Source organism: Myotis davidii, unplaced genomic scaffold (assembly GCF_000327345.1).
Source record: "Myotis davidii unplaced genomic scaffold, ASM32734v1 scaffold875, whole genome shotgun sequence".
NCBI classification, from domain to species: domain Eukaryota; kingdom Metazoa; phylum Chordata; class Mammalia; order Chiroptera; family Vespertilionidae; genus Myotis; species Myotis davidii.
The window spans coordinates 1,736,728-1,755,098 of NW_006286244.1; the positions used below are offsets into that span (position 1 = coordinate 1,736,728).

Here is an 18,371-nt window from a genome sequence, read left to right on the forward strand (position 1 = left end):
GGGCCCTGCCTGGTGGGGACGCTGAGGAGTGGAGTCTCCCGCGGGGCCAGGACATGATTGACAGCAGCCCTGGGGGCGGGGTCTGTTTCGGTATTTTTCATTGAGGTGCCCCGTCACTGTCAGCACATCCACAACGTCCGTGACCCCCCCAGTCCCAAGACGAGTTCCTTTTTTTTAAGCTTCACCCGAGGATATTTTCCCATTGATTTTAGGGAGCATGAAGGGAGAGGGAGAGACAGAGAGAAACACCGAAGTGAGAGAAGCACATCGATTGGTCGCCTCCTGCACGAGCCCCAACCAGGGCCCGGGCCGGGGAGGAGCCTGCAACTGAGGTACGTGCCCTTGACCAGAATGGAACCCGGGACCCTTCAGTCCACAGGCTGAAACTCTATCCACTGAGCCACACTGGGTAGGGCAGAGTGGGATATTCATACTCTTTCTCACTTTGCCCTGCTCTCTGGATGAGGGGAACTGGAGGCGGGTGTGCAGGCCATGGTCCTATATAATAAAAGCCTAGGATGCAAATTGTCCCACCACTGGGATTTCGACTAGGGGGTGTGGCCTGCCAGGGGAAGGGAGGGAGGTCCTGACCTGCTGCAGCTGCAATAGCAGATGGCCTGGGGGAAGGGAGGGAGTACCCAGCAGGCAACCACTAGGAACCCTAGCAGTGCACAGATTTCATGCATCGGGCTTCTAGTAAGACAGACATACCGAACGGAGGCATCAGCTGAGACCATGTTACTGGTCATAAAGGGTCTGCAGGCAGCGCTGTGAAAGCGTTCAAGTGACTCAGAGCTGCTCCGTTTGTATTCTCAGGAAGACTTCGACGTCGATCACTTCGTGTCTGACTGTCGGAAGCGGGTCCAGCTGGAGGAGCTGAGGGATGACCTGGAACTCTACTACAAGCTGCTGAAGACCGCCATGGTCGAGCTCATCAACAAGGACTACGCAGACTTCGTCAACCTCTCCACAAACCTGGTAACGGAGACCCACACTTCCTGCAGCTGGTGCACTGACACCCACACTGTCAGCTCAGGTTTCCTCTTAAAATGCTGAGCATTTTAGAAATCTTTTAGTTCGTTTTCCTCCCTCTCAGAAACGTAAAGAGATTACTAATCTCATTCATGAATAAAAGAACTAAACTTCCTTTTTCTATACATTTTTGTTTCCATTTTTTCTCATTTAAGACTGTGTTAGTTTGATTATTTGTGAATTTGTTATTAAGGGTAACTATACATATAGTTATATTCGTAAGTTATATGTGAACATAACACATGTATAGCACAAGATAAAGGGCAATAATACCGAAGTAGTGGCTTTGGTTAGTTTGCAAGTGGTTACCATGACGTCTCACTGGTGGAGACTGATTGGCAAGAGGAAATATCAGCTGTTCGGAAGGAAGTGCTTGCTTTACATGCAGGCGCGTGCTGGCTAGAGCCAGGCTGAGGGAGCAGTGGCCAGTGTGGCTCAGTAGGAGGCTGGCTTCAGAAAAATATGCGGGTGGTTTGTAAAAGTCATTGAGAAATAAATGCTTGAGGTTTCGTACTTGCAAGAAAAGTTGGTCTTGTCCGTATTTTATTTTGTTTTTCAATCTATTTGTTTAAAGAAGTACAGAAAGTAGTTATCTCCACGGGGACTTCAAGAAGCATGCAGGGGAATGAGCCATATTTGCGTGTGGGAAGTCTACCACTAAGATAAATGTTTCATTAGGATTAGAAATCCGAAAAAACTTTATCTCCCTTCTTTTTAATTTGGATTTTCCTCAAAGGTGACAATCACGTTTAGACGAGCTAGAGACCATCCATCAGACGTTTACACCACCTGTACTCCCCTCCCATTAAAATGTTTTTCAGATTCATTTAAAATTTCATCCAAAGGCAAATTGTGCATAAAGAAGCGTTCGTTTATTAGGACTTCCCTTATTGATTGGTTCATGTGTATCAGCAGATTGTTTTTCTTATTCTATGAGCAATATTTATGGCGAAATGACATTGGTTATTTAGCTAGTTGCTTAGTAGTATATGGCTATACAGAGAGAGTAACTACGTCTAGTGCTTTGCTCATTAAACAGATACTTCACTCTACTCCTGCCTCTGATGTGTGTGTGCGACATGATTTCGCTTGTAGGTTGGCATGGACAAGGTCCTCAACCAGCTCTCAGTGCCTTTGGGACAGTTACGAGAAGAAGTTCTGGTAAGTCCCCAAATCCTATTGTCAGGTATGTGATGCTTGCCCTCCTGCAGTAGCTGCTCTTCTCTCGCCGGAGGTTCAGTGGCCCATGACTAGCAACCACTGGGCCACCCCGGCTGGGCTGTCCTGTTGATTCTAATTGTTCTCCTGACCTTTGTTTTGGACCTGATTTCTATGATCTCATACGTGGCTTGATGCATTCACTGCTGGGCGTGTTTCTCCACCTGTCCCATGATCTCTCCCCTTTCCTGGCCCTTCTTGCTTCCTAATATTCCCAAACCAACATTACATTGTGGTATATGAGCACTTAAATATTTTTTAGTTCTCCGAAATGTATAGAATCTAGTCTACTAGTAAGACCTTATCTGAATGAAGTCCTCCTAAGTCAACCCCTTCCTTCCTATTTCTACTTCTCTCCACAACGAAGCCTGCAGTGCCCAGGTGGATGCCTCCCCGCCCCAAGTATGTGGTGCTCAGTTGTATCTTTCTACCTTTTGTCTTCTAATATTCTCCCCTCCACGCAGGTCAGCCTGCACAGGTGTGGAAGTCCAGTCCCATCCCCCCACTAAACTCTCCTGTACTCGGATTCAGACTGTCCTTTCTCTGCCCGGACCATCTGCGACAGTCATTGTAGATTATTCTTTTGGCCATTAATCCTGTGTGACCCTCGTTTCATATGTCATTTTGCCCCCAAATCAATAGCAGTTGTGTCTGAAACTTTGTATTTTGTCAATATCTGTATAATACGGGCCTGTAGATACTGGAATTGAATTAATCATGTAAATTTGGTTCAGTTCTGTGGAATTGAATTAAATGTGTAAAATGTCATGAAACAATTTCAACAGTGCATTTACTTTATTGTTTTCAAGAGTCTCAGGTCATCTGTCAGTGAAGGAATTCGGGCAGTAGATGAACGAATGTCTAAACAAGAGGACATTAGGGGGAAAAAGGTACGTAAAGTGTCATACAGCACCTTGCAGCCTGGGCTTGTGACAGACAGCACCTTGAGGGAAGGCACTGTCATGCAGGGGGCTGGTGCGCTCCGGGCACCTTTGCAGAGGACACGTGCAGCCTCTTCTGGGTCGAGTAGCTGAGCAGGGCTGGTGAGGGCTGGGGCCCAGGCTCCTCGCTCCGGGTCTGATTAAAGAGGGGGTGTGGTAAAGTCATAAAATGTTTTAAAAGACAGAAAATCTGCAGTCTTCTTATGCTTGGATTTAGTTGTGGCAGCATTAACATTTTTAAAGAAATCTAGATTTCATGGGCTGCATGTCAGCTAAAAGCCCTCTCATCCTCTCTTCTCCTGGTTTTGATTTGAGGAAATTGCTTTTCTCCTCAAAGTTTTCACATATACATGTATATGCAGCATAATGTCATGGTATCTAGTTGAAATATGACAAAATTGTAGGGGTACCCGATTGGACACAAAATTAAAATTGTGTCCAGAATGAGAAACAATCGTAACTGACCTCAGGGAGGCACGTGACAGTTCAGTAGGCATATGAATGCTCAGTGCGCCTACAGAGAAGGTGCCGGTGTTTCAGAGATGAGGGGGTAGGGCTTTCTCAGCACATTTCAGCCTTGTGCTGCAGGCTGATTGTTCTAGAAAAAGTGGTGTGTGGTGCTCTTACTCTGCTACCTTCATTACTTCTGTTTCCCCCTCCCCCTTCATGCCTTTACATTTTACTGGACCTGAGTTTTAATTTTATTTTCTGATTTACGTGTAATCATAACGGTATAGTAGCAGAGCTGGAATTAGGATTCAAGACTTCTGACTCTAGCCTGGTCCTCCTGTATCTTCTAAATGGATTTATTAGCATTAGATTTCAGAGAGGGAGAGAGAGAAGCATCAGTGATGAGAGAATCATGGATCGGCCACCGCCCCCATGCCCCCCACTGGGGATGGAGCCTGCAGTCCGGGCATGTGCCCTGACCAGGAATGAACTGAGCCCCTGGTGGCTATGAGCATATTTTTTTAAATGTCAAGGGGAGAAGCCTGTGTGAGACCTTCTGTTCAATTCTTTAGATGTCCTCTGAACTTTTGCCTAAAGATTTCCCAGAATGCAATGCATTTCTAGAAAAGATCATAAGCTTCATGAGAGCAGGGCATTTTCTCATTTATTCACTCCGGCCCCCACCTTCTAGAAGAATGTGTGGCTCACAGTAGGGGGTCAGTAACTGTCTGTTGAATGAATGACCTTGTATCTTTATTCTTTTAAGGATGAGAGTTTTATAATGTTCCTCAACCTCTTTGATAATATTTGTTGTGCAATTGACACATTAAAACATGAATAAAAGGGTTCTAAGAAAATAAACGTACCAGTAGAAAGGTTCGTTTAAGATGGGAAAAGAAGGAAGGGATAAGAAAGAGTGCAGAGCATGAGAAAGCACAGAAGTCCAGTTTCTTTCCTACAGTAACCTTGCGATAGAATGTTGAAATATGCTTGTAGAAAGAAAGCCAGGATTAAGATTGGCATTCTCACAAGTTCAGTGTCACAGAGACATTCAAAATGTAGGGTGCTTCAACATCATAACATGTTTTTGCTTCATTTGAATAGATGTGTGTGTTGAGGCTTATTCAAGTTATTCGGTCGGTTGAGAAAATTGAAAAGATCTTAAATTCCCAGAGTTCTAAAGAAACATCCGCACTGGAAGGACACAGGTAACTCTTTCTTATGAAATCGCACGTCAGTGAATGCTGCACACCTAGGGTGGCCTCGGTGGGATGCTGCAAATGCAGGACCAGGGACTGCTGCCCTCACTGCACGCGTCCCCTCCTGATCGGTCGGCATCAGGCAGAGGCTGCCTCGGAAAAGCCGGCCGGTGCTTCCCGGCCGTTTGCTTTTCTCCTCTTGCCATTTAACTCCCTGCTGAGAGGGAGCGATGCTTTATGTGTGTGAGAAAAAAGATGGGACTGACCAGGCTTTGGGAAAGATACACGATGAATGTCCTCTAGCTAGGACCAGAGCATCTAAACTCCTGCTCTCAGCCATTCGGTACATGGAAATGTAAAGGAAGCTGTTTTGGGGTATTCTATCTGTTGTTCCTTGAAGGTTAGTTTGATTTGCTGAAGGAGACAACAGCAAATTGGGTGTTTGAGAGGAATTAGAGGTGCTTTCTTTAGAAAAGTGTGAATAAGAGGAAAGGGCAAGAGGAGAGAAGGGAGGTTAAAGGTGAAGAAAGAGGTTAAAGGTGAGTGGGAGAGCCAGGGGAAGGTGGTGGGAACAGACAGGAGTTGCACCCCCACTGATCGGCTCCGGCTCCGGCTCCGGCTCCTGTCTGGCCCTGAGGCCCGTGGCCAGGCCGCATCGGCTCATGTAACTTCCCACTGCACCTACTACGTGCTGTACTGTGGCTCGTGGTGAAGGCGATGGCACAGAGGGGGCTTTAGCTCCCACCTTGGACCAGGAGGGTGTGGAAAACTGGAGAAGGTTCTAGCAAGCGGTGCTCAAGGATCCCCACCACTAACCGTGTGACATGAACAAGCTTCAGGAATCACGTTTCTGCCCTGTCTCCACTAGCCCACTGCTGACGGGACAGACTTTGGAGAGAATCGCCACAGAATTTAACCAGTTACAGTTCCATGCAGTTCAAAGCAAAGGCATGCCTCTCCTGGACAAAGTGAGACCAGTAAGTGTCCGTTCTCACGGGTGGTAGCTAGGACTTTGCCAAATAATGTTGGTTTAACCTAGTAATGCCCCTCGTAGTTGTTGATCCACGGGGTTTTGAAGCTAGCTTTGCATTTTTTCTTTCATTTTTGTGTTTTTTTTTAGATCCCTGCTTCCTACACGTCATGCATTATAGCTTTTGTGTAAAGACACAGGCATATTCTCTGAATTGCAAGAGTGAAGTTAATTGTGAATTTCACGTAACTGGATGCTTTCTATGATTCAGTCAGAGTTCATTTATCCAGAGCCCCTGACTTTAAATTCATGTGTTTGATTTACACTGTAGCTTAAGGGGAAAATAACTGTTTTTCTCGTTCTGTAATTCTCTCTAACCCCGCCTTTGATGATAAAGGTTTACTTCTAGAGATTGTGGGGCGGAGGAGAGAGTCGCTGTGGATCTTCAGGAAAGGCTGCTAGCATGTCCATCTTACATGCATGACCTTCTGTTAGAACACAGGGGTCACGTGTGTGTTCGGACTCCCAGGACCTGTTCCCGCCGGAGCCCTGCTGACTCCCCTGTCTCCTTGCAGCGGATCGCGGGCATCACGGCCATGCTGCAGCAGTCGCTGGAGGGCCTCCTGCTCGAAGGGCTTCAGACGGCGGATGTCGACATCGTCCGGCACTGCTTACGGACGTACGCCACCATCGACAAGACCCGCGACGCAGAGGCCCTCGTCGGTCAGGTTCTGGTGAAGCCATACATGGACCAGGTCTGTGATCTCAAGGGCTCTCTTCCACCAGCATCACAGCATTTACTCGTCTCCAAGACCTCACTGGGCGAGGGGCCAGATCAGAGAGCTCTCCGTAGAGGCGCGTGTCTGCTACAGTGTCAGGTGTAGAAGAAGGCTGGGCCCTGGTGGTTAAATCAGTGCCGGGAATCGGCTTGCTCTGCTGTATTTTCTAAGGATGCCCCAGCCCAGGGGTCATCTTCATTTGGTGGGAGTGAGGGGCTGGCCTGGGAGAAAGTACGCATCAAAGCATTTTTAGGTCAGTTTTGTGGGATGTAAATTAGACGTCAATAAAGTTAGTAGGCAGCAGTTTTGAACTGGTCTCGAGTCCAGCAGTGTGTGAGCTGGGAGGAGCGTGTGATTCCTGGTCAAGACAGGTACCAGAGGCAAATGAAGTGAGATTTGGCTCAAAGACTTTAAAAACATGGAGGGTTGACCAGGCCAGAGAGATGGGAGGGAGGGAACATTCAAAGATGGAGGACTTTTATAGGCAAATTGCCGAGGGAACTGCGCACGCTCATCCCAGAAACCAGTTTTGATGCAACGACGATTTACCTACCATTTAGAAAACATGTCCGTTAGGGAGGAGGATGGGTTTTCTCAATTCTTTCCTTTGTGGTATATAGTTCCTACGTCGCTTTTAGGTGCTTTTTGAAAATGCTCTTTCTTTTAACAGGTGATTATAGAGCAGGTGGTTGACGCTCATCCCAATGGCCTGCAGATCATGTACAACAAGCTCCTGGAGTTTGTGCCTCACCATTGCCGCCTTCTTCGGGAAGTCACAGGCGGGGCCATCTCAAGGTACTTGTCTGCTGTGCTAGAGCGCGCCTGGGTGTGATGGCTGCACCCCCCGCCTGGTGCACGCTGATTAGGGGGTGCTAGAACGCACCTGGGTGTGATGGCTGCGGGTTTTGTACTGAGTGTGATGGAAGTCATTTTCAATTTTTCCTCCTTTAATTCCCATGACTTCCCAGTTCCGTTGCATAAATACCCCGTTACCTGTCACCACGGCCACTGGCCCAGTCCAGGCCTCTGTCCTCTGTCCCCAAAGTAACAGGCTCTGCCCACTTGCTCTCCCTGCCTCTGCCTCGTCTTTCGCCTTCACCCAGAAGTCTGAGCTTCAGATCCTTGCCTTCTTCATGTCGGTAGTGGCGTCTCACTGCTTCTAGAGGAAAACGGGGCTTTATGATGCCATCATAGAACCTTAGAACTGGGGCAATCTCAGAGACAGTTCAGAAGTGACAACGCTGTTAGTCATTGAGAAATTAGCGTCATCGGTGTTCAGGTTGCGTGCAAAGATCACTTTTCTTGTGGTGGTAGATCGCCTCCTCTCTAAGATCGAGTGTGGATGTGGTGTCCTACTTTAAGGGGGGAAATGGTGTCCAGGCAACTTGGCGTGGTGGTTCTGCCTTATCCTTGACACCAGCTCCCTCTGCAATGCGTCAGGTTCAAGGTGAGTCTGAGTTTAAGGCGTGAAATAGAAACGTGGGTGGAGAAACAAACTAATTGACAGTTTTTAAAAAAGGGGTTGAAATAAGTGTTAGGCTGAGGAACTTGTAGTTAAAGCACCACAGTAGAATTTTGCTCTCTGTACGTAGAAGATGATGGTGTATTTGACTGCAATTTTGCTCTTTCCTTACAGTGAGAAAGGCAATACTGTTCCCGGATATGATTTTTTGGTGAATTCGGTCTGGCCGGAAATAGTGCGAGGATTAGAGGAGAACCTGCCCTCACTCTTTAACCCTGGGGATCCCAATGCATTTCACGAGGTACCTGTCCCTCCTTCGTTTTGACTCTTGAAGATGTTAACCCGAGGTTTTAGAGCGATCATGTTGTCTTCTGCACAGGCGTGGCTCTGTGGTTGGGTCAGAACGACAGTGTGAGTTGCTACGTGAGCGCTTACCTTAAGGCATACACAGTGCTCTATTCGTGTAATAGTCCCCGAGACTCTTGGGAGTGAGAATATTTTAATTTTAGAACATAAAGTAAAATTCAGTCTAGACGCATTTGTGACTAGATATGTACATTATTTTCAAAGTGGAAAAAAAAAAGATCCTAGTACCATTAAAAGCCCTTTTCTTTATAATTGTCCATGAAAAAGTTAAGTTTTTATGCCTCTACTGTATAATTGTGAAGGAAAACAAAAACTATTGATTTAGACTTTAAAATGTATAGAATTGTCCTATGTAGTTTAAAAGATTAGGAGACCCTAAAATGTACTGTTTTCTTAAAATCATGTTATCATTTAAAGTATTTCATGGTTTAGATTTCAAAAGTAAATTTATCTTTACTTTTGAAATTAAAAAAAAAATTATGTTTATTTTTTGTCGTATTGTGTTTTAAGGCAATGCCTAGGGCCACAGTGAAGAATAAGACTCTTGGGCCAGCGGCCTGAATCCCTGGCCCAGCGCTCCGCCCCACTAGCCTCTTGGGGCCTCTCTGCCTTCTCCTTCCCTGGATTTTAATTTTTTTTATTCAGTATGACAGTCTTCGTCTTTTCATTAGGTGATTTATCAAGTGTATAATGACCGCAATGACCGATTCATTTGGGTCTAGTGCTTCCTGCTTGTCCCTCTTTTCTTCCTTCCTTTCCCTCCTCCTTTGTGCTTTGGACCCTGGGGGTTTGTTTGCCTTCTTCACGCTGTGTGTCCCCTGTTCCCGCTACTGATTTTGAAGTTCTGTCCTTTATTGCTCCGTGTACTAAGCAGCCTGAGTGGTTACAGGACCTAACGGTGGCTGGCGTTCTTCAGCCGTGTGAGCGGCGCAGGGAGCTTGGACCCTTGAATGCTGGTCGCCCCATTTCATAGCATGTGTTATTGTTTCCGGGTCTCGTTTCTGTTTTGATTTCTGTAGCCCCAAGCCGGCCTGATTGCTGCTGTTGTCTGTGGCCATTGTCCCCTCAGGACTGTCAGGTGTCACTCCCGCTGGCTCGGGTCCTTCGCAGGCTGTTCCTTCTTGGATGTTAGGCCTCCCTCCTGGGTCGTTTTTCTTCTTCCTGAAGGTCATGTTAGGAGACTTTTTTAGTAACGATCTGTGGATGATAACCTTCATTTAAAAAAATATATATTTCATTTATTTTCTACAGAGAGGAAGGGAGAGGGATAGAGAGTTAGAAACATCGATGAGAGAGAAACATTGATCAGCTACCTCCTGCACGCCACCTATTGGGGATGTGCCCACAACCAAGGTACATGCCCTTGACCGGAATCGAACCTGGGACCCTTCAGTCCGCAGGCCGACGCTCCATTCACTGAGTCACACCGGTCAGGGCGATAACTTTCATTTTTTATAATAAACCCTTAGTTTGTGTTTGTCTAAAAATAACCCTATGGCTTTCATGTTTGAAAAGTAGTTTTGCTGGAAATAGAATTCTCTGCACTTTGAACATTGTCTTTTGACTTCTGTTAATGAAATTTGCTGCAACCTAATTGTGGTTTCTTTGTAGTTGGTGCCTTTTTCCTCTGGCTGCTCTAAAATCGCCTCTTAAAATCTGTGACTTTGGTGTGCTTTCTCATTATAGTATGTCTAGGAAGAGCTGCTTTTTAGTTACTGTATTTGGGATGTGTTGGTTTCCTGAATCCGAGGATTGTTGTCTTTCGTAAATTCTGGAACATTTGTCTCCCTGTCTCTTCAGTTGTGCTTCCCTCCCATTCCTCTGTTATTTCCTTCCAGAACCCTGGATTAGACTCCACATGTGAGTCTAGATCCTTTATGTTTCCTAAAAGGACTTTTCTATTTTTCATTTCTTGGTCTCTGTGCTGCATTCTGGGTAATTTCTCGGGACCTGTCTTCTAGTGTACTAATTCCTTCTTCAGTTGTGTCTAAACTGTTTTTAATCTGGACATTGTTTACAACTTTAATTACCCTAATTGTCACTTCTAGAAGTTCTCTTTGCTTCTTTTTCTAATCGGCCTGGGGAATTTGATGATTTTTAAATGTAGAGAGGCAAGAGGTAAGTGTGGTTTGAGCCTGGGGCCTGGTCGAACTTCATTGTCCCAGAAATATCACTCATCTGTCCTCTGGGCTAATTGTTCCACGTTATAGGACATTGACAATGATTTCTGTGATTTAAAAAGTAGATACCATAGGCAGTGTGAAATAATTGTCCTAAGAATTTGCAACTTAAGAGCCTTTATATTTTGCTGTGCTCCTTAGAGAATCATATTGATCACATTATGATTCGTTTCAGCTCAGAAATGAAGCTTTCTGGAAAAAGTTTAACTTTAGAATCCTTTCCCAGTATTTAATGTTTGTGGGCGTAGTGTCCAGCAAGCATCTCTTTCTTTCAAGAAATGCTTTCAGCGTGCAGTTTTAATGTGACCTGCTTCCCTCGCAGAGGGAAATGCTCTGTATTCTATTAGCATCCATTAGATCCTCAGGTATAGTTTCACCCTGAAAGAGAAGAATAACAGCTTTCTTGGCCTCAAGTCCACACACCTGCCCGTGCTCAGGGGGTCCCACAAGGACCTGGGGTGCTCACTGCTCTGAACCTTCTGTGGAAGCACAGGCCTCAGCGTGTTGAGGCGAAGGGAGCCCCTCTTCCCTGAGAAGGAGGCATGGAGAGGCAGGGTGCTCTCCCCGGAGCCTGGGCGCCTGGGGGTAGCGCATCCCTTACAGCAGCCCGGGTTTTGCTCTGTTGGCTTTCTCTTTCTCGGTTTTGTCTTTGGGCGAATTCTCTCTGAGCCTAAACAGAAGAGGAAACATCATCTGATGATAATGGCAGTTGCCTCCTAGGGTGGTTTTGTGGGTTAAATTAATAACCGATGTCAGCATATATGCGGATGGTAGCTGCTAAGGAAGTATTAGCTGCTGCTCTTCTGCGGCTGTTACGTCCCCGTCACTTTTGCTGCTGTCTCGTCTATAAAAGTGACGTCATTACTCACATGGTTGAGTCTCTCCTTTTTAAAATTTTGCACTTCTTCTGGAGAGGCGATGGAGGCTGTACTGCTTAATCTGCCGTCTCCTCCAGCTCCAGGGACGGGGTGAGGGGTGCCCTAGAGGACGAGAGCTGTCACGTAAAGAGCACAGCTCTGCAGTACCGGGTGTCCAAGTGGACCGGCCACGGGAGACCTTGAGCATGCCACGGGGCCACGTGGGCCTTGCCTGGGCTTTGCGTGGGGACTGAAGGGAGGTCCCTTGGGCCCCTGTCAGCTCTAGAAGCTGTGGGTCTGTGCCGCCCTCCTTTGTCTCGATCACAGGTTTTAGTAGATGCTCCCAATTCCGGGTGTTTGCAGTGGAAATGCCACCTGCCTGTTCTTATTTTAGAAATACACCATCAGCATGGGCTTCGTGAGGGCATTTGAACGGCAGTGCGGATCCCAGGCCAGCGTGAGGAGACTGCGCGCGCATCCTGCCTATCACAGCTTCAACAATAAGTGGAACTTGCCAGTTTATTTTCAAATACGGTCAGTAGCTCATTCCCCGCCCGCCTCCACCTCCCTAAGAGAATTCGAGTACCAGCTAAGGATGTCGGGGCCCCCTGTTAACAGCCTTATCTTTGGGATCATCATACTATCCTTTGGGAAACAAACTTTCGAGTGGAAATGTACAGGAAATATCACGAATGTCAGCATTAGGCTGGCATGACAGGATAAGGTTGAGTGGTAACCAGCGAGCTGAGAACTGACGCGGAGCAGGTTGAACTCCAAGCCCAGCTTCACCCCCACACGTTCTCTCGTTCATCGTGGGGGAGAGGGCGTGAGAGTGGGTGGCAGCTCTTCCCTGCCGCTGTCCCTGTCGCGTCAGCCGCCTCCACGAGTGGCCTGTCCACCACTGTCGCTTCTGGTCCTCTGTGCCAGGTTCCCCTCAGGGTGGGGGGAGGAAAGGGTGTGGGCTTTGGATTCCAAGAGGTGTTCTTCCAGCGGATTCTGTGTTCCCGGTGACAAGAGTCCTGGTTGTTACCTTGGCTCCTTTATCAACGGTGACACTCGTCTCTCTGGTCTGGAAAGCGGGGCCACTTTTCTCCCCGACGCCACGATGCTGTGGCCTGTGTCAGGGAGCGGCTCTACAACTGCCCGGGGAGCTTCATCATAACCACAGCACCATGGGTTCCGCTGGGAAAGCAGATGATAGCTCCATCTTTGCAGGCTCCCCTGAATGAGGTCATGTCAGCTCCCCCGCGGAACGGCATTAACTAGGGCCTTTTGGTCAAAACGCTCTTTAAAGAATCATAGGGTTTTGTTTAGTTTTTTTATGCTTTCGTTCACTGTGATGCCGTCCTTTCCCCAGAGCGCTGAGGAAAAATTACAGGGAATGGATTACGAATTAGGTGCCTTGATTGTAATTGCTCACCTTGACGGTGATGTATGGAATCACCTCTGATAATGAAATCACAGCTTTCAGAGTGTCAGCCACATGCCCGTTCACATACGTGCGATCCTGTGTTTATGCTTCATGTGTCCAGGTTACATCGTGTAGCTTAGCTTGTGTTAGGAAAGCCAGGACTTGCCCCTCTAAGGTGTGTGTGGACTGCACTGCAGAGGTTTGACGATCGGGATCCGGCCGGGCTGGAAGCCCTTTGCTTCCTGAGCAGAGCTGAAAGAGGGAAGCATCGTTTGACAGGCGAAGGCTGCCACCGGCAAGTGCTGTTGAGATCTGGCCGGTTCTTTTGTCGTCCCTGCCTGGAGTTAGATGCCATCATAGCACATCCTGCTGTCTACTGCCTGCTAGCTCCTCTTTTTTTCTTCTTATTTTCTTAAAATAAAATTTTTTTAAAAAAAATTTCAGAAAGGAAGGGAGAATGAGAGAGCATCATGGATCGGCTGCCTCCTGCACGCCCCACACTGGGGATGGAGCTGCAACCCGGGCCTGTGCCCTGACTGGGACTCGAACCCTGACCTCCTGGTTCACAGGTTGATGCTCAACCCCTGGGCCACTCAGGCCAGCAAACTCCCCTTTTCTATCGTTTCCCCGGACCCCATGACGCCTGCTTAGGAATCCTGCACTGTCACGCATGTCCGGGCACTGCCCTGGGCTGTTGTGTAAAAATTATTTTTCAGATATGGAGCTTGTTCTCAATACATTGTTTTTCCGTTTAAAAAATAAACTCAGGTGATACTCTGTAGGACTCTCCTATTGATTTCTATCAGGTGTTGAGTTGTTTACCCCGAATTGTGACAAAATCCTGCAAACATGGCTGGGGTCAGAGTTGCGCTGTTATCTGACTCACTCACCCTGGGGTCATTTGAAGGAAGTTTCAAAACCAGTGGGAACGGAGTGTTTGACATGTCGCTAAGAAGTATTCTCATTGCACTCTTAGTAACAGGTGTGCGCCTGCATCCGACTGTGCACGTACCCCCACCCCCATTCTTGTACTTTATCATGTGTGTGTAAAACTGTGCGTTTGTGTCTCTATCTGCTAAGTCTTCATTTCTCCCCAGCCTCCTCCTTTTAAGGAGCACGTGATTGCACCCAGATAATCCAGGATCTTGTCTCACCTCAGGGTCTCATTGAACCCCACCTGCAAAGCCCCCTGTGCCATATGAGGGCACGGCCGCAGGCTCCAGGGATCAGGACCTGGGTATCTTCAGGCCGCCCTCTGTGGCCCCGGGTGGAGGAAGTCCCTGGTGCTAGGAAGAAGGGGGAATGGACAGGGAAAGGCGTCAGCAGCAGCAGAAACACTGATTCTCGCTCTTGTTTTATCCCAGGTTCAGAGAGATCGCGGGATCCTTAGAGGCAGCGCTGACAGATGCCCTGGAAGACGCTCCAGGTAATGCCTTAAGGTGTGAATGACAGGTCCCCGAGGGGGCGCGGAGCTCACCATCTCGACCCCGATCCCCGAGGGCACTTGCACCCTTTCCTGGGATCCAGGAAGCTGGACCTTAAAGACTTCCTGTGACTGGCCTTTTTTGAGACAAAAAGAAGTCAAATATTGTGGTTCCTATGGTTTTTGCTTTATAGAGCTAGTAAGAGGCTGCTGTAAGAACATGGGGAGCAGCCCTCGTGTTTGTTCCTGCACATCACATGCTGAGGGGCTTAGCCCCTGGTTGCCAAGTGATCAGCCCTTTTTGTAGCAAACTGGCTGCGTGCTGCCTTCTTCCCAGGATCCGACGGCCCCCTCCCTCCCTGGCGTGTCCCACCTGGGGCTGGGCCTCAGTCCTGGCTCATCGGGCAGGTGGCACTGCTTGGGATGCAGACTTTCCAGCCGGGTTTGCATCCCTTACAGCCCCGTCCTGTCAGCAAGTAATGAGATTCTTGTTGGCTGGCAGCCTGTTGACTATGACCGTTTAGTCGCTCACAGAACACGGGCTGTGTCTGTAGCCCATAGGCCTGGCTGCCGCACTATTTCTGCACTCCACTCTGTGGCCTGAAAGTTAGTTCGCATCTGTCTTTGCCAAAATGCTCAAGTGCAGTGAACTCCCTGCATCCAAATCGTGTGTTCAAGTAGGGAAGAGAAGGTGATAAATGAAACAGGCAAATTCAAAGCCAAAGTTTAAACCCTGGCAAGTGATGGCCACTTTGACTCGTGTTCGTTGATTTGGTACGAAGTGCTTATTAACTGGCTATTTCTGGAAGCTGTATACGGTTAATAGTTATCAGACACCTAGGCGGTGGAATCGTGTAAAATCAGAGAGTGCATCGCTGAGCCGTGTCCCTGACCACACAGACCTCAGGGTGCCACTCTGACCCCCGGGTCACACACTGAAGACACTAGACCAGTGATGGCAAACCTTTTGAGCTCGGCGTGCCAGCATTTTGAAAAACCCTAACTTCACTCTGGTGCCGTGTCACCTATAGAAATGTTTTGATCTTTGCAACCATAGTAAAACAGACTTATATTTTTGATATTTATTTTATATATTTAAATGCCATTTAACAAAGAAAAATCAACCCAAAAAATGAGTTCGCGTGTCCCCTCTGACACGCGTGTCATAGGTTCGCCATCACTGCCCTAGATCGTAGCCGCATTGACCGAGGCGCCTGCCCCTCGTGTGCTTTCCCTGCAGCTGGGAGCGCCTACTGCCTGCTGGCGTCTCACCGGACGTGGAGCTGCCTGCAGAGGTGCTGGTCGGAGCAGCTGTTCCTGCCGTCGCTGGCGCATCGGCTGTGGAGGCTCACGCTGCAGGTGTTGGCGCGGTACTCCGTGTTCCTCAACGAGGTGAGCCCGGCCACGGAGCCTTAGAGATACATCGGGCTACTAAGTCAGTGACGGCGAACCTAGGACACGCGTGTCGGAGGTGACACGCGAACTCATTTTTTGGGGTTGATTTTTCTTTGTTAAATGGCATTTAAATCTATAAAATAAATATCAAAAATATAAGTCTTTGTTTTACTATGGTTGCAAAGATCAAAAAATTTCTATATGTGACACGCACCAGAGTTAAGTTAGGGTTTTCAAAATGCTGACACGCCGAGCTCAAAAGGTTCCCATCACTGGCCTAAGTGCACTGAGATGGAATCGGCCATGCTGCCGTGAGAGGGGAGTTGGATGGTGGACGCCAGCATTTCCCGTGACCTGCTGGCCCGCGTATGTGGGTCCCATGGAGCTTCCTCGTGGAGGAGTGTGTGACCATGGATCCCGTTTCAGTTGGAAACGGCCATGCTGCCGTGAGAGGGGAGTTGGGTGGTGGACGCCAGCATTTCCCGTGACTTGCTGGGCCGCGAATGTGGGTCCCATGGAGCTTCCTGGTGGAGGAGTGTGTGACCATGGATCCCGTTTCAGCTTCTGCTCAGGCCCATCTCGAATGAGAGCGCCAAGGACGTTAGGAAGCCTCTGGGAACTGCTAGCAAAGACGCTCCCGCTGCCCCGGGAAACAGCGAGGACCCGGGCAGCGGCCCTTCCGAGGCGAAGCCCACGGCTACCATCTCCAGCACGCAGCTCGTGCACGCGGCCGCCGACCTGGCCCGGCTGCAGGAGCAGGTAAGCCTGTGTGCCAGGATGCCCCGTGCTCGGGCAGCGGCTCCCCGAGAGCGTGCCCACACTGGCAGCAGCCGCAGGGCTGCAGACCCGCGGGCCCAGGTACCCAAGAGAACACCTCCCGCGTCTCCCCCCATCCAGCCTTCCTGGCAGCCGCTCTCCCTCCTCCCTCCCGCCGGGTCTCCCTGCGTCCCAGCTCAGTGTGAGCGGCTCCCCAGTTCTTTTTCATCCACTCCACTCCCTGTGCAGGCCTGATCCGTGCTGGGTTGGATTTAATTATTTCCATTCAAGAGCCCAAATACTTCTTAGTAACATTTACTCTTCAGCTCTACTTTGAGAGTCCTGAACTATTCGTTTTTCCCTCTGTGTCTGCGTCTGTCCTGTGTTTTGCTTTTATTAAGAGAACCTGGTGGATGAATTTGTGTTAAGTCCTCTGTTACATAATTGTGCTTTCCTCGAGTTGAAATATTTTGTGGCGCTCCAAAATATTGTATGTTTTGAGCAAGAACATGGCCTTTTTGTGACCTTCTTGGTGCGGGGCAGCCACGGAATAGAAGATGATGTTTGTTCTCGGGCGTGGGAACAGCCACGCACCTGTTGCTTCCCGGGGTGGGTCCATTTTCCATGAAGGTTGTCATTGAGAATTTTGCTTACTTCTTTTTTTTTAAATATATTTTATTGATTTTTTACAGAGAGGAAGGGAGAGGGATAGAGAGTTAGGAACATCGATGAGAGAGAAACATCGATCAGCTGCCTCCTGCACACTCCCCACTGGGGATGTGCCCGCAACCCAAGTACATGCCCTTGACCGGAATCGAACCTGGGACCTTTCAGTCTTCAGGCTGATGCTGTATTCACTGAGCCAAACCGGTTAGGGCAAGAATTTTGCTTTCTTGTGAAAGGTGCCGAGCGTCCGAGTTCGGTTTTATCATTCTAACAGTGTCCTAGAGGACGCAGATGCAAAGAGAATCGCCTCCTCCTTGGATTTAAAAAGTAACTGCACATAAACTGCACGTTTATTCCAGCTTCCAGAACTCTTGGAAATCATCCAGCCCAAACTCGAGATGATTGGCTTTAAGAATTTTTCTTCTATCTCAGGTAAAAACAAATCTCAGACTTAGCAAATCTTTGAATAGGAAATAATTTAAAATAAAACTTTAGAGACTGGGGTGCATTTCAACGACCATTCTCTTTAGCTGTAAACCCTTAGCTGTTTCTCTGTTGTATGATTATAACGTCCCTCAATGCGAAACCGTGTTGCATGCTCGCCATTTGACTCGATGTGTGGTTGTACACTCGAAATACCATGGCAGCGTTTAAAGTGACAGTCACACCGGCCTGGGTACGTGACTGAGCTCAGTCTGTGTGTCACAGCCGCCCTGGAGGACTCGCGGCTGTCCCTGTCGGCCTGCGCGCCCGCCCTCAGTGCCAGGATCGTCCAGGACCTGAGCGAGTCCTGCTTCGCTTCCCTGAAGAGCGCCCTGGAGGTGCCCCGGCTGTACCGACGGACCAACAAGGTCGGTGCATTCACTGCGGAGAATTGTGAGGCGGGGAGAGAGGGCAGGAGAGGCAGGAGGCCACTCCCTCTCCTCCGAGGAGCTCGGGTTTGGGGGGCGCACCCTCACCAGGGAGCGTGTGGGTGTGCGTGTCTCAGAACGGGAGGGCAACTAGTCTCCTTTGACCTTGAGGTTTGAACATCGTCCTCTCTCTCTCTCTCTCTCTCTCTCTCTGTGCATCTCTCACCCCCACCGCCACTCCCCCAGGAGGTGCCCACGACAGCCTCCTCTTACGTGGACAGCGCTCTGAGGCCGTGCCACCAGCTGCGGAGCGGGCACCAGGACAAGCTCAAGCCCGAGCTGATCCAGCAGTGGCTGGAGGGCGCGCTGTCCGAGAGCACGCACAGGTGAGGGCCCCGCATCCGAGGTCGCCGAG

The 18,371-nt window shown here is 48.7% G+C and overlaps 1 protein-coding gene across 1 annotated transcript in view; it reads left to right on the forward strand.

The window, feature by feature from the left end:
* Positions 1 to 18,371, forward strand: part of COG2 (component of oligomeric golgi complex 2) — a 43,560-nt gene that overhangs the window by 23,809 nt on the left and 1,380 nt on the right. The window contains exons 2-16 of the mRNA XM_015560002.1: positions 778 to 978; positions 2,128 to 2,193; positions 3,060 to 3,140; positions 4,746 to 4,849; positions 5,709 to 5,817; positions 6,386 to 6,565; positions 7,260 to 7,384; positions 8,226 to 8,352; positions 11,849 to 11,988; positions 14,230 to 14,291; positions 15,529 to 15,680; positions 16,245 to 16,442; positions 17,465 to 17,537; positions 17,814 to 17,956; positions 18,203 to 18,342. Of these exons, the coding sequence (XP_015415488.1) occupies positions 778 to 978; positions 2,128 to 2,193; positions 3,060 to 3,140; positions 4,746 to 4,849; positions 5,709 to 5,817; positions 6,386 to 6,565; positions 7,260 to 7,384; positions 8,226 to 8,352; positions 11,849 to 11,988; positions 14,230 to 14,291; positions 15,529 to 15,680; positions 16,245 to 16,442; positions 17,465 to 17,537; positions 17,814 to 17,956; positions 18,203 to 18,342 (1,901 nt within the window). The remainder of the gene's footprint in view (positions 1 to 777; positions 979 to 2,127; positions 2,194 to 3,059; positions 3,141 to 4,745; positions 4,850 to 5,708; positions 5,818 to 6,385; positions 6,566 to 7,259; positions 7,385 to 8,225; positions 8,353 to 11,848; positions 11,989 to 14,229; positions 14,292 to 15,528; positions 15,681 to 16,244; positions 16,443 to 17,464; positions 17,538 to 17,813; positions 17,957 to 18,202; positions 18,343 to 18,371) is intronic.